At 53.6% G+C, this 15097-nt stretch overlaps 1 protein-coding gene across 6 annotated transcripts; it reads left to right on the top strand.

Moving 5' to 3' along the window:
* Positions 1–1986: 1986 nt before the first annotated feature.
* On the top strand, positions 1987–12649 carry CDCP2 (CUB domain containing protein 2). 6 transcript variants are annotated; one of them, XM_017733486.1, is made up of 8 exons: positions 1987–2782; positions 2994–3068; positions 3416–3549; positions 5210–5557; positions 5642–5986; positions 6457–6810; positions 8702–8880; positions 9048–12649. In XM_017733486.1, exons 3-8 carry the CDS (start codon positions 3474–3476, stop codon positions 9360–9362), a joined length of 1617 nt encoding a protein of 538 aa, XP_017588975.1. In that variant the 5' UTR covers positions 1987–2782; positions 2994–3068; positions 3416–3473; the 3' UTR covers positions 9363–12649. The 6 variants fall into 6 exon arrangements, 4 of the variants coding, with proteins under 4 accessions (XP_017588975.1, XP_017588976.1, XP_008631276.1 ...); XR_001861777.1 differs by lacking the exon at positions 1987–2782 and having other exon boundaries at positions 2797–3068; positions 9048–10270; positions 12384–12649; XR_001861776.1 differs by lacking the exon at positions 1987–2782 and having other exon boundaries at positions 2797–3068; positions 9048–11823; positions 12384–12649.
* The last annotated feature ends 2448 nt before the right edge of the window (positions 12650–15097 follow it).

The raw sequence follows: 15097 nt of genomic DNA, 5'->3' as shown, positions 1-15097 counted from the left end.
TTCCCTACTTTGGCCTTAGCTAGGAACATGGAGAAAATATTTCTGCAAATATTAAGCATGTGAAAATCTTACTTCTATTCCTCTTGCTTTAAATATTATGTCGTTTTGAGATTTTGCTAAACCCCCACCCCACCTTTTTGCCAAGGCCCAAGGTAAAAAACTTCACGCTCGCCTTGGAAAAGCGCCGGCTTTCTGCGTGAAAGCTGGGACTGTTCCTTTAAACACAACCCCAATATGTCTGGGTATTTCAGCACATATGGGCCACGATGGTTAAACCCTACCCAGCTGGTCCGGCCGTTCTGCCGCGCAGCTCCGTCTTTGTTCGTGGCTCAAAGGGAGGGTGGTGAGAGACGGAGCAAGCTGTGAGTGCTGCGGGTTGCCATCCTGCGAGGGCGGGCTGCGGCCGAGCGGGAGGAGCGGGGCATGTCCCGCCCGAGGGGACAGGGGCTTTGCGAGATATTCTCCATGGGGGAGATGATGTCCTTGGAAGCAGGAACTCGAAGGAGCCTTTAAACCGCCCGCAGGCACTTTGTTCTCTATTTTTCTGCCCTGCTCTCCCTTCCCCCTCCCGCCTTTTGTTGTTTCTCAGGCTGGCTCTTACACGAGTCCCCTCATCCCAACCATCCCCCATGAGGACAGCCCCTTTCAGAGGATGGCGTGGATTCCTGCAAACAAACGCAGGGACGTGGAGTGGAAAGGCTCTCGGACAGAATTTTCCTTGCCGGGGGAAGATGAGAGGTTTCCTTCCCTTCGGAGGCCCAGAACCACCCCATGGTGCAGTTTCACGGGGAATCGGTGTCGGTGCTCTTGGTGACTGGGGCATCTGTGGAGCTGGAGGTGTGTGAGCTCGGGTGGGCAGCCGATGCCCAGCCGGGGCAGGGGCTCACATCCTGCCTCTCCTTCCAGGTGGGGGGCTGCTGCTGGTGCTCCCGATCTCTGGCTGCCCCCAGGAAGCCCCTGCCACCCGTGCAGCGCTGTGACGGGGGAAGGGGCTTCACTTCACTTCCTTTCTTCTTCCTCATGTGCAGCCTAAATACCTTCTTAATTTCATCTCATTATTTCCTGCCTAAATAATTCCCGTTTCTCCTGGGGACCGTTTTTAAACCTTTGATCTTCTCTGAAGTCTCACAGTCCTGATGACGTCCTTTCTGTTTAAATGAATCAAATGCCTTTTTGACTCATGATTTATAAATTTGCCCACAGAGGAACAGAGGCAGCCCTGACATGGCACACCTTGAAATCACCCACCATGTCTGTGGCCGGTGCCAAAGTACCCTGGGCTGTTCCAGAGCCCCTTCCAGCCGGACCTCCATGCCTGGCTCCTTTGCTTCCCTGCTGCATGTCACTCTCCGCCTGCCTCCCTCCCTCTGCCCTCCCACCCCACTCTGCAGCTGACAACCGGGTTGCCTGGGCTCAGGCCCTGGGAATGGCCATCTCCGGGTCAGGAGAAGGGTGAATGTGCTGGTGGTTGATGGATGCCGTCTCCTGGGAGTGGGGCACAGCTGCTGTGCTGCACAGCCCTGGCCCCCCATCTCCTGGGGATCGTGGATGCAGAGTACAGCTGAGGGGAGGGAGAGGAGCAGCTGTGCAGGTACCAGCGTCCTGGGCACTGCCTCGGTGCTGAGGCAGTGCTGGAAAGGCTGGAAGACAGAGGGTGTTGCCCAGGATGGATGTGATGAGGATGAATGTGTTGCTCCATAGTGCAGCGACACAGAAGTTGGGGAGCATGTTGTCCCCGAGCCCAGGGGATGGTGGCTGGGAGGGCTGAACACTCCTCCAGGATGAACCAGGGTTCTGGCAATGGAGAATACCAGGAGAGACCCCTGTGCCATGGCCAGACCTCTCCTGCATCTTTGCTGTGTTGACAAGGACAGACCTCCTCTCCAAGCCATTAGGGAAGCAGCTAATTAAGGTCTGTAATGTGCCTGGGAGGTCAGCAGGAGATGTGCCAGCATCACAGCATCTCCCAGAGCCTGCACTGGGGCAGGATCTTCACACAGTGCCCAGGGACAGGGGGAGCTGCCCTGCTCCTCCTCATTCCATTGTGCACTTAGTCCTGGTGCTGGTGGGGTGATGCAGTGCCCAAGGCCCCAGGACAGAACCCAATGTTCCCTGCCTCAGCTGGGCTTAGGATAGCAGGCTCCTGGCTGGGATGTCCCAATGCTCCCAGCAGCCCTCGGCATGGCTCCAGCAAGGCTGGGCAGTGGGGAGAGAGCCTGTACAAATATTATTGTTGTTATTATTCCCCATAAATATATGCAGGCACTTAACGACCTTGGCATGGAGCATTTCCTGGGGATTCATGACCAGTTGGTATTAATGGTCTTTAGCTGCACCTCAGGCCATCAGCACCTCCCAGCCCATCATTAATCCACAGGAAATGTCTCAGGCATCGATCCTCATTGCTTAATTAATAAATGCAACTTGTCTCCTGCCTGAGATTTAGAGGTACTCACTGCTTCTCTCCCTGCTGCTTTGAAGGTGACTTTTTTAGCACAGGTCCCTCATGCTGGGAGGCCCTCGTGGGATTTTGTTTCCTGGCATTCATGTGGGTGTGGGCTGTGGCAGCAGGAAAGTCTTTTCTCTCCTGGGCGGGAGGGAAGGAACTGAGCCGCTGTTGGGTTTGGGGTTTCTCCAGCTAATGTGGCACAGCACAAGGAGCACATCTTTCCCACCAAACCCAAAGGCTTGATTACCTTCAGCCGAGTGCATCCAAGAGCCTGGGCAAGAAGTAGCGTGAGCCAGCGTGGAAGAACGTGGCAATTCTCCAAGGCCTTAGCAGGTTCTATAATAATCGATGTTTTTTGCCCATGAGTCACAATTCATCTCTAATCTTCCTCGGGGGAGGTGGGATTTGCTATCTTTAGTGCTCACGGCTGCCCCTTCCCCGGGCTGAGCATCCCGCTGAGCCTGGACTCCTGCTGCAGGGATGCTGACTGGGCAGCCGGCGCGGAGACGCGGCCGCGTTTCAATCCTGTTCCCTGTTTCTCTAGCCTTTACCACCAGCTGGCTTTGTGCACTGGGTGCCGCAGTATAAATCATGTTAATTCCTGAGATGCTTTTCCGCGGTAAGTCTGAAATTCCCATTTTGGTTCACTGGCTTGCCTGGCGAGCTAAATTATTTTCATAGCCCCTTAAGGGCATATTGTCAGCCCAGACTTATTGCCGTTATACACCATTTCTGAAACATTAATATCTCTTCTAAATATAGTGTATTGACAAGGTATCTGGTATAGTGTAAATCCTTGGGACATTTGATCCAGATCATTAAAACTGAGTGAAGGAAGGGAGGAATAGATCAAGTTACCTTGCTGCTCTTAATTCAAACAAGCGATGAATTATTCATTCCGCTATTAATTCTACAGTCCTCCTGCTTTTTATTTATTTCTCTCTTTATTTTTTTTTTTCCTCCCAGATAGACAGCTCCAAAAGGATGCTCAGGCACTGGTGAGGGGAGATTTGCCTGCTGGAGGATGGGGTGCACAGGGCTGGGCTGCCTGGCAGTGCTGGCCGTGCTCTGCGGGGCTCTCGAGGATGCTCCCAGCAGAGGTAAGAGCCTGGTCCCAGCTCCCAGTGGGCTGGATGGGCATCCATGGTCCCTGAGGAGGGGAGGGCCGTTTGCAGGTGCCACAGTGGCTCTGGGGTGCCAGTGGGTTCCAGCTCTCCAGCAGGGAGAGGGTCTGGCTCAGGCCAGGGACAAGGAGCTGGGATCTAGAGTCGCCGTGTGTGGCAGCAAGTGTGGGACACTGCTCCGTGCTTGGCTTTCTGCTTCATGCTTACCTTACTGAGGATTGCAGGTAGGGGTTGTCCTGTTGTGGTGTACAGGTGCTTTGGTGAAGGGTTTGTTAGCTTCTGGAGTTGCACTTGCCTATATAAATCTGTATACGCCTACAGATTTATATGTATACAGGTGTGTGTGTGTGGCAGGCATGCAATAAACCTCTCACCTTATCTGGATGAAACGTCCCCCAGGATGCAGAGCAGGGTTAGCAGATGACACAGTAATTCAGGGGATAGGGTGGGCCAAGCAATCCCCCATCCCAAAAACAGCAGGGCCTTTATCACAGAAGGGCTGTGCCAGAAATCAAAACCCATCCCTGGCCCTGGTGCAGGTGCTCCTGAGGCCACACCACTGCCCTGTGGTGCCTGCTCACCCCCCACCTACACGCACCTGGGCTTCCCAGAGCACCCCAAGGCTCCCAGCCCTTCATCCATCCATCTGCCTGCACCGTGGCTACTCACTTCTCCCGCAGGCTCCCCTCTTGGGTATTTATTTCAACAGCGTTATTCCTTCCGTACCAGCCCCATATTACTTCACTGCCTATCCCCAGCAATTAGCAAGGTGATTTTAGATCTGGCCAGACACACACACGTGGTGCTGCATCCCACACATCCCAGGACCCCCCTTGCTGGAAGGTCACCATGCCAGTGAGCACGATGAAAAGCGATGTGCACAGGCTGACTATTGATTTGCAATATACTTGGCCCAGATTGATGGCAGTGAGCGCCCAGCCTTGTTTGGGAACCCACACATGTCTCCTGGGGGCTATGCAGGGTCTGCATCCCTCCCAGACATGATGTATGTGCCCCCTGTATCAGCCTCTTCACCCCAGCCCTAATCAGACCCAGGGGCAAGTGACAGCCGGCCCCCTCTCAGCCTTATTTTATAATAACCATGTCTCAGTATAAAGATTTCATTAGGAAATCGATCCCTACATGCATAACTCATTGTTCAGCAGATCGAGCCCTTCACCCCTGTTTCTCCCAGCTCAAATTCTCTGATACCACCATTATATGGAGGGAGCGTGGTCAGTGGGAGGCACAAAGCTGAAGGGCTGGGCAACTGGGGCACTGGCGAGCCTGGAACCCACTGAGCCTTTAAAACTCACTCCCAGCTTCCTTTTTCCCTGCCCTAAACAGGTGTGGATGCTGTGCTGTCACTGGCAGGACAAGCTCAAGGGCACAGCTGAGCCCTGCTGCAGCCCCCACAGGGGCAGCATGGGGCAAAGGGGTTATATGGAGGGATGAAAGGTGATGGGGGCACACGCATCCTCCAGGGAGAGTGGGTGGACAAGCCCAGTGGAGGTCTGCAGGATTCTGGTGTTTTGGTAGTGTGGTGATGGGATGGAGCTGGTGCTGTGCATCCTGTCTCCATTCTTTTGGGCTTCCCCTGGAAAGGGGACATCACACCCACCTCTGTGTCCCCCAGGCATCAAATGCGGGGGAGTGCTTTCAGCACCCTCTGGCAATTTCTCCAGCCCCAACTTCCCGGGGCTGTATCCCTACGAGACGGAGTGCACGTGGCTCATCGTGGTGGCCGAGGGCTCCTCCGTCCTGCTGTCCTTCAGCCACTTCGAGCTGGAGTACCATGACGCCTGCGCCTACGACTACCTCCAGGTCTACAATGGGGCTGCCCGGGACCAGGGCAACCTTCTGGGCACCTTCTGTGGCCACAGCCCCCCACCACCCTTCTCCTCCGCCTGGCACGTCATGGCAGTGGTCTTCCGCTCCGACCGGCACGTGGCCAAGCACGGCTTTGCCGCTGCCTACAGGAAAGGTAGCAGGGAGGGGTGGTGGTCACCGAGCATCCGTCCATCCATTCTCTTCCACTGCCCTCATCATCATCCTTGCCTCCTTGCAGATGCCTGCGGTGGGCAGCTGACGGGGCTCTCTGGGGAGATCACCAGCCCCCGCTACCCCGAGAGCTACCCCAACGATGCCGAGTGCCGCTGGAGCATCGGGGGGGCCAGCAGTGGTGGCCCCCTCACCCTGGTGTTTGCTGACTTCCAGATGGAGGGGGGCCAAGGCTGTGGCTTTGATTATGTGGCCCTTTTTGATGGCCCCACCGTCACTGCCCCCCGCCTGGGACGTTACTGCGGCAGCACCCGCCCGCCCCGCACCATCTCCTCCACCCCGCACCTCCTCATCGTCTTCAAGTCGGACTTCAACATCGGTGGCAGGGGCTTCAAGGCCCATTTCTACTCGGGTGCGGGGGTCTCAGGGTGGTGGGGCAGTGGGAAGGACATGGGAACAGGCACTGGGTTGGGGTGGGGATTCTCTCCCTCCCAGCAGCAAGAGGAGATGATATGGGGGATCTTTGGGGAGATCCCATGAGATGATGGTGTGAAGTGTAAGCCATCACACAATGCAAATGGCATCATTGTGGCTATTCCAAGCCCTGGGCTGTCCTTCTCTTGAGCAAGAGCCACCCTTCTCTGTTATTCATGCCATTCCCTGGGTAGATGGGTTTTCCCATGTGCTCCTATATGACTTTGGCTACCTTGGGAATTTCCATCCCCCAGAAGTGCTGGTTGTCCGTCAGCCAAATGCAAGGCAGGGAGCAGTGAGGTGAAGGGCAGAGCATCCTTTAGCAGTAAAACAAGTGATCACTCATCCACACCCAGGGAGCTTCAGGTTTGCTTTTGATTTTTCCTTTCCCCTTTTTTCCCTGAGCAGGTGAGTGCCAGGAGGTGTTCAGCACCATCAAAGGGAATTTCTCCAGCCCTCAGTACCCCAACTTCTACCCCAACAACCTCAAGTGCCAGTGGAGCATCCAGCTACCCCCAGGCTACCGCATCAAGGTCTTCTTCCTGGACATGGAGCTGGAGGGCCAGAGCAGCCTGACAGGTGGCTGTGACTATGATCACTTGTCTGCCTTTGATGGTGGCACTGAGAATGGATCCCTGCTGGGACGGTGGTGTGGGCGGGAGAGCCTGGCTCCCATCACCTCCCGCAGCAACCGGCTGCTCCTGGTCCTCCACACTGACCGCAACACGGCCAAGAGGGGCTTCTCCATCTCCTATGTGGGAGGTAAGGTCCCACTTGGGTGCTCCTCAGTGCTTTAGTTCCATTGGGACATGCCTGAGACCATGTAATTTCCAGAAGGATCATCAGTGAAGGTTCCTGTCTGCAGGAGCAGACTCCATGGCTCCTTAGGGATGGGGTGGAGGAAGACGTGGCAAGTGAGCTCCACTTCATGTTTAGTATTCAGGAGATGCTTTCCAACTTTGAATTCTGTGTGTCTGCCAGTGTTGTGCTCCTGTTCCTCTCTCAGGGTGTGAGGGAGAGAAAACCAGGGGGTTTTTAATGGGCCAAAGCCCCAGAGAAGGTGATCAGCTCAAACATCACAACCTTGTTTCCTGCTCCCCTGGATGCTCTGGCCTTGCCAGCACACAGCTGAGCAGGCAGACATAAACCATGTCCCCTCCTCCATTGGCAGCAGCACGGGAGGGCAGGACACCCAGGGCACAGCATTCCCAAATCCACCTGGCCAGCCCTGCCTGGCACATCCCTGCTGCTGGCATGCCCTGTGTCCCAGCCAGCATGTCCACAGCTGGTGGGAGGAGTGGTGTGTAACCTTCCTCCTCTATTTGCCAACCTTTGCACCTCAAACGCCAGCAAATTTATGGCGTTTGTTGTATTTCAAGATAATTACATCCGAGCTGACCTGTGGGTCAGGGATGATTCAGCCAGGGGCAGCCTTTCCAGAGGGCTGCAGCCAGAGCACGGCTGCTGGACTGGCAGCACAGGCAATGCAGGGACTGGCCTAGGTTTTATCCCTCAGCTGCAAAATTGTTCCTTATTTCCAGTGTAGCAGAAAGGATTTGGAGGTATGTGGCTCTTGGAGTTAGAGATGGGATAGAGTTTTGTCCTGAGCCTCTGCAGCCTCTGGAGGGAGAGCAGTGGTACTGAACATTTAGTAGAGCTGTAGTGTGCACAGCAGGTCTGTCCCTGTCCTTATCCCACTGTTTTCTCACTGTTTACAGCCATGTGCAGGGAGAGTATCTTGGTGTCTGTGACTGGTCATGGAGAAACCCTGCTCCAGAGGGAGCAGCCTGCAGACAGATAAATGGGGTGCTACCACAGAGAGGGGTGTGACACCTCCCAGCTGCCCAAGGCTCCTGCATCCCCTGGTACACACTGCCAGATGCATGCTAGGGAAGGACAAAGGCTTGGATGTGAAACTGAGCCTCCCTCCATAGAGCTGAGCCTGCCGGCTATGTTTGCCCAGTGACTCCGGCATCTGCTTGTGATTAACATCCTGCGTGGCACACCCAGCTGCCAGCACTGCCAGGAGAGCAGCTGCTCCCACCGGACACACCAGCCTCTCCCTGCCACCAGCTTCCTCAGGAGCCCGCAGATGCAGAGGGGCACCTCAGTCTCTGCATCCACACCCACAGACTTTCAGCCATGCAGATATTTTCCTTCTCTCCTCCACACCCACAGCCCTTCAGCCATGCAGATATTTCCCTTTCAGGCCCACCAAAAGGCATGGCTTGGGCAGGGCGTGTGTGATTTATGGCCATTGAATGAAAGCCTTCACACCAGGAGAGAGGATCCACTTTCCCCTCTTGATCTAATGCACTTTAGTTATTTGGTAAATCTTCTAATGGTTTTATAATGCACTAAGCGAAGCAAAGTGACACTATTTTTTCGTATTGATTTTATTGCATCTTCCCAGTTTCATAAGGCCGAGATTCAGAGGGAGCTGGAATAATTCAATAATTCATATTGCCCAAGTGGTTAGTTCAAGCTGAGCAAGGATTCACTTTAAAGAGGGGGGTATTTTTCCTCCCTGCTTCTTTCCCTGTGTGGATCCTTTCTACATCCAGAAAGGCCAAACACAGTGCTAGAAGGAGTGATGGAGAGGGACTGGGGTCACCATTGCTCTACATGTGCACCCTGTTTTCTGTCCCAATAGTTGTGCCCATGAACGTCAGCTGCACCCGGACAGACTTCCACATCCAGATCCCTGTGCAGTCCCTGGCCCAGCTGGAGAGGAGTAGGATTTATTTGGGGACCCCCTCCTGTGCAGCCCAGGTGGTTGGCAGGAACTTTAAAATACACACCAGATTCGACACCTGTGGCAGTGAATCCCAGGTAAGCAGTCAGCAAACCCTCCTTTAAAGCAAGCTGTGTACATGGTTAGCCTTGTGCTGGCTGCAGAGAGGTATTCCTGGTCCCTCTCACATTTTCCCAGTAGATACTGGCCTGATTCACGGCCAGCCCCTCCAAAACCCTGAGGAGCCGTGTCCCTTGTCTTGCAGAGACGCAACAACACATCTGTCATCGTCAGCACCCTCTACCTCGATTTTTCAGTGGGAGACCAGGAGGACATCCACCAGTATGAGGTGCAGTGTGAGCCAAAGAGGAAGGAAGCCTCAGTGACCCTTATCGCTGGCCCTGATCCACCCAGGCTCAGCCAGGCAGAAAACCTGGTGGATGCCCAGCAGCGGGAGGGGGAAGCGATGGACACCCGTGAAATCAAGAGCCAGGACACCAGCGACATCATCTTCATCAGCATCTGCATCCTGGCTGGACTCCTCATGGTCATCGCAGTGGTGGGGCTGGTGCTTCTCTAGGATGCTCCTTCCAGGCTCCAGGGACTGCAGTCCTGCCTGGGGCAGAAAGGCACCCCAAAATCCACCCTCACCCCAGGCTGAGCCCTAACACAGCTGCCCAAACAGAGACACAGCTCCCAGGCCCTGAAACTGAGCGTGAACCCAACCTCCACGTTCTCCAAGTGCCTGAAAAATCTGGGCAATAGGCAGCCGTTTCCCTTTCCAATTTGTTTTCCTCTGTCTCAATCTGTCCATTTGGCTCAGGAATGCAATTCTTGCACTCCCTAACTCTTCCCGCACCTGCTTCAATTTGTTTTCCCTGTAGTGCTGCTGCTTTCAGGAAGGGAACGTTGTTTGCCGATGGCTGCAAATCTTCCTGTCAATTATTTCTAGCTGAGTTCTTGGAGGTACAAACCATCCCCAAATGTAGCTATATTCCCAACAAATGTTCTCTGTGCTCCCGGCCCGTGCTTGGGGGAGAACTGTGGAGCTGTGTTATAGGGATCTCCACCTGGCACACGCAGATGTAGCTCATGTAGGTGCTCCCGGGTGATGTTTCTGGGTATCTGTGGGTGATGTGATGAGATGCATTCGCTGTGCCCTGGAGCTCCTCGTTTGATCTTCTCATGTTGTCTCACCTTCTTGCAGGACTCATCTGAGCGCCTCAGCCACCAGCAGCTGGAGGGGAGGAGAAAAATCCTCTTCTCCTCTGTGTTTTCCTCCTTTACAGCATATCCAAGTGTCCATGGCTGCAAACTTTCTACAGCATTACTCCTGAAGTCTGAAAATATGGGCAAATCCTGCTATGGCTTGGGGAGATGTTGGAGCATGGAGGTTTTGGTAACCCTGTAAAGACAACCTTGGCAGGAGGGGCTGGCTCCCCTGGGACCTCAGTGACACCAGACCTCCACTCGTGGTTCCTGCAGAAGGTGAGCTCAGCACCTGAGAGCAGGACAATAAAGAGTCCTGTGATTGTCTGCCCCTCCAGAAAACTGGGGATCCTCACCAAGAGCCCTGATGGATGGCTGAATAACCCCTGCCTGCCTCTTTTGCCACCACAGCACAAAGGACATTCCCCTTTGGCATCCAAGAGGGAGTGGCTGTCACAGAGCAGCCTGTGTTCATCCCTGTGGGTCAGAGCCAGCATGTGTCAAAGCCACATGAAATCTTGCTATGGAAAGAGGCCACCCCTCCTCCTCCAGCCTGTGTGAAACACACTGCAGTGCATGGAGAGATCCTAAAGTGTCCCAGTGTGGTCATTCAGGGGCACAGCAAACCCCTTGTGCTGCTGAATCCAGCATTTAGCAGGGACTGATAGGAGAGTCCTGTCAGTGAAAGGCTGCCCTGACTGATGTCCTGCTTCCCTCTGGGAGAGTTCTGTACATCAGAGCATCAGAGGAAGCAGCAGCAAAGGAATAGGATGATGATCGAGCAGCTTTTCCTCCTGGATTGCACCAGCCCTGAGAGAGTGTCTGGGGAGGGAAGAAGGCACAGAGCTGCGCATGCCTCCTAATGAGGAGCCTTCGTTATCGGAGCCTGGATTGATTTGGCGTTTGTTGGTGCAACACATCGGCAAATGTGAGATTTCCGAGGGAAATATTTGCCAGCACAGTTAAGCTCCATTAAGGGAATGTTTTGAGAGCCTGTTGTGTGCAGAGATGGTAAACAAGGCCAGCCCCCCCCCCCCCCCCCCGCTGCCTGCAAAGCCTCGCTGCTGCTTAATTGCTGGGTATAGAACTGTCAGCTTGAGACCATAGTTACAAGATTTGACAGCTGAAAGAAACTTAAAGATATAATTAACCTTCTTGGTGGCCCAGATTTTGCTGAAACAGGTGAGCACTGCGGCTGCTCGTGCCTGGCGGGGAGCCCACAGCACCCAGCAGCATCCAGCCCTTGCCTGCAGGACAGGCACCTCCTCGCCCAGCTGGAGCCTCCAGAACCCTGTGGTTTGCAGGAAAAAAGGCTTTACTGGATAGCTGTTGGTGTTGCACTCAAATAAGGAGTTGGACCTGGTTGCCCCAGGGAGGGTTTCCACTTCTGGCTCCAGTTCACAACCACTCGAGCATCCCTGGGTGCAGTGCTCGCCTGCACACATCTCTGCGGATGCAGGACTGCAGCTGTGGGAGCAGCTCTGCTCCTGAGTCAAGGGGATCCCCAGCACTCCCAGGCCTGCAGGAGTCATGGACAGGGTGATTAATGCAACTTGAATGCCTCCAAAAACCCTTTACCCACTTGTTTCTGATGGCATTCACAGCTGCATCTGCCACCAGCAGTGAGCCACTTGAGCCAGTCATCCCACTTGGAGCAAGGAAAGCCGCTGGTCCTCACCAAACACCCACTCTCCTCAGCCTCCAATCATCCTCTACCATGTGTCAGCCTCTCCACTAGATTTAGGGATCCAATCTCTCTCTGCCCTGCAGGAATGGCATCCTCTGTTAAGCCGGCTGGGGACAGAGCCTAGCAGAGGAGGGGCACTGCCCAGGTAATTTCCTGAAACAAACCCTTCTTCTCATGTAAGAGCTGCTCAGATGAGTGGCGAACAGATACCAGGAATCCATCACCAGCACTCCTTCCCTCCACCATGCTTGTGGTGCTCACACATCAGGCCTCAGTTTCCCTCCTTAGCGTTTGCCCGGTGCTTCCCGAGCAAGCGGGAGAGCGGTGGGCACGGGCAGCACTCCCGTTGCTCATCTGATTATTTATTTAGAGCATGATGATTGGATTGAGCCGGGCTGGATGCAGCCACCCCATTTCCTGGCTTTGCTTATGGACGTGGAGTCGTGTCTCTCTGGAGCAGACAAAGGCTTGGCTGTTGTGCGGGAGGGAGAGGCTCTGTTATCCCTCTGCAAACATCTGCATGCGAATCCGGTGAAGAACTGTTGGAAAATTGTAGATCATAGAAAACAGGACTGGAAGAGCCCCCAGGGGATCAATTGGTTCATTCCTCTCCTTCCCTGGGGAAATCGCTCCTGCTGCAGAGAAGCTGTGCTAAAATATCCGAAAAATCTCAGCCATGCTCTCTGTGTTTTCTCTATTTACCAGGAAGGTTTTCCTGATGTGTCACACTGTGAGGGTGTGCTGCTGCGGGATGTGCTTTTGTGCTGCTGCACTGGACAAGACAATGATGATGGAAGTGCCCCAAAATGAGCATGGCTGCTGGCACAAGCTCCCTCTTCCCAGAGGCCCTGGGCACTGGGCAGGACCAGGCATCCCACTGGGGGGCCCAGCAAGCACAGGGTGTCGTGATCCACCCCTTCCCAGGCGATTTATTCTATGGAATGTTCACTATAAATTTTCTGTGGAGACACCCACGGTCCTCCAGTGATTTCTTCCCTCTTCCCCTATTCCTCTGCTCAGGGTGTTATTTGTCTTTTCAGTTTTTATACTCTAATCCCACAGTCTGGGAATGGGATGCTTGTGACACCCAGGGAGCCAGTGCTGGAGCTGAGCCCCATGACTGAGGATGCTGGTGGTGTGCATCCTCTGCATCCTCTCCTCAAACATTTTTGGTAATTTAACAGGGACTGGCCCTTGGGAAAGCACAAGGGGATGGAGCAGGGGCAGGTTTGCTGCTCCTCAGGGTGTTTTTCTTGGGGGTTGGTGTATAAGGCCAGGAGGCCACCAGCTACTTTTGTGATCAAGCCAGTCATGGCTCTCCAGGAGCTTGGCATGGATGGGTCTGTGTTTGTGGTTTTGTGCTGGGAAGGACAAAGCTTTCCAGGTACCCGCTGGAGACCCTGGCCACAGTGACACTGATCCTGCCATGAGGGTGTCACTGCCTTGGGGATCCAGATAGCTTCTGGAGACCCTGGCCACAGTGGCACAGATGAGGAGGCAGTAGTCAGGCAGCCCAGCCATCTGGGAAAACATAATGGATCAAGCATATGGACAATTAAAAATGCAATGACGGCATTTACCGGGAGCTGTTTTCCAAGCTTATTTTAAGCCCTGTTTCCTGATCATCACAGCCCCGGGGACAGCGAGGGCCCTGCTCGTGGGGATTTTGGTGTGTGGAGGCTGAGTGCTCCGTGATGGGTGGGAGAGTTCACAGCTGGATTTTGAGCTTACAGTCATGTCTCTGTGGCAGCTTTGGAGGGTACAGATTTGATCCTGCCTTCTTCTTCTGGCTGGCTCTGCATGTTGCAGCCCTTCTCCTCCTCTTCCCTCTGTCTGGGACAGGAGTGCAGTGTTTGCAATGTGAACATTCCAGCTTAGGCAAAATATTGGCCACAGCAGAAATTATTTTGGCTTTTTTGTTTTCCTTGCCATTGGGGCTGGCTGTGCTAGAGGAATGGTGTTTGTCCATTATAGGAGCACCCTTTATAGTGAGATAACTGCTTGCTAGATAATAATATATAATTAGCAATGATCATTCCATAATCTAGTTTAATAGACAGAGACCATGGATGTTGTTCAGGGGACTGCCAGCACAAGAATTGGAGCATCATTAATTGCAGTGTAACCCTGGTGTGGGCTTCCCTTTTTTTGCTTCCAGGGACATGTCAGAGTTCCTTTGTGCCTCAGTTTCCCCTCCTGTGAGGTGCCAGTCCATCCACCTGAATGTTGCTGTGCCCTGCATGGAGGAGCAGGGCTTTGCTGGTTGTGGTCAGCTGGGCTAGGGAATTCCCTCGTGTGTTTCCCTCCCTCTACCTCTTCTTTTCTGCTTCCCTCTGTCCCTTCACTGCTCCAGCCCCCAATTTCTGCTCCATAACATACCCTGGGAGGGAAGTTCCTGGAGCCTCCTTTGGGCTCCAAAGGGCATTTTTGGTTGCTCCTTGCCTTAATGTCTCTTAATCCAGAGCCAGTTTAGCCAGCCCTTCATATTACAGAGCTGCCAGGGAAGCAAATGAGATCTAAAAGTTTGAGTTCTTTGTGAAGAAACCTTTGAAGAGCCTCTTGAAAGCTGGTGAGCTGCTGCGCACTCTTTTCCAAATGACAGGGAGGGTCTTGTCTACTCCCATCTTCTTTCACCCAAGTAATTTGCAGCAGGACAAAGCTCTCCTGAGCTGTGCCTGCTGATGGGGAACAGAGCAAGCTGTCACCTACTGCCTTCCCAAATCTACTCTGCAGAAGGCAGGGTCAGAAGTCAGCTCTGGCAGGAGTGAATTCCCTCTTCCATCCCTCCTGGTGCTGCCTTGAGCCCACCCTGTATTCCCCAAGCATGGGGAGGGGGATCAGGAGGTGACACCTCCAGAAGGTGCTTCCCTCCTCTCTTCACTGGGTGCAACAGCTCTCTAGAGGTCTGCCAGCTTTATGTATGTACCCCTTTGCTGAAAGGAATCTGTGGGATAGGCTTAATCTGGAAGAAAAAAGGGAAAAATAAGAACTTTTCTCTAGATTGGGTGCCTCCCTCATTTAACATCTCCCCTGTAAAAAGGGAACCAGCGATTTCAAAGTCTCCATGCCAGAGAAACTGAGCACAAAGCCCCTTCATCCTCCATGTTAATCTAGACGGGTTTCCCCAGCATGAAGACTGGGCTGCATCACCCACGGGAGGGAAGGAAGAGCCAAGGACCAGCAAACTGATTCAGCAGGTAACCCAAGGCATAAATAAACAGTGTGCAGGTGACACTGTTCCATGGAGGGAATCTGTTTTTATAGACTAATTAAAAACTTCATTAGTGGCAGGTATCAAGTATCCTGTTGTCATACTCAGCATCACCCTTTGGGAAAACGAAGCCCTTTTTGGCCTACTGCTTTCCCATCTCTGTTTTTGTTTCCTTTCCCCACCTTCCCTTCTGTTTTTGTCCTTAAAG

Source organism: Corvus brachyrhynchos, unplaced genomic scaffold (genome assembly GCF_000691975.1).
Source record: "Corvus brachyrhynchos isolate BGI_N302 unplaced genomic scaffold, ASM69197v1 scaffold34, whole genome shotgun sequence".
In the NCBI taxonomy this organism is placed as follows: Eukaryota; Metazoa; Chordata; class Aves; order Passeriformes; family Corvidae; genus Corvus; species Corvus brachyrhynchos.
This window is presented reverse-complemented; position numbering and strand designations above follow the sequence as displayed.

Bases quoted from the DNA above. Each gene is read 5' to 3' on its own strand.
- CDCP2 (XM_017733487.1), top strand. From the start codon at position 3,474: ATGGGGTGCACAGGGCTGGGCTGCCTGGCAGTGCTGGCCGTGCTCTGC. The intron at 6,811-8,701 runs GTAAGGTCCCAC...CTGTCCCAATAG, and splicing joins CTCCATCTCCTATGTGGGAG to TTGTGCCCATGAACGTCAGC. The intron at 8,881-9,047 runs GTAAGCAGTCAG...CTTGTCTTGCAG, and splicing joins CCTGTGGCAGTGAATCCCAG to AGACGCAACAACACATCTGT.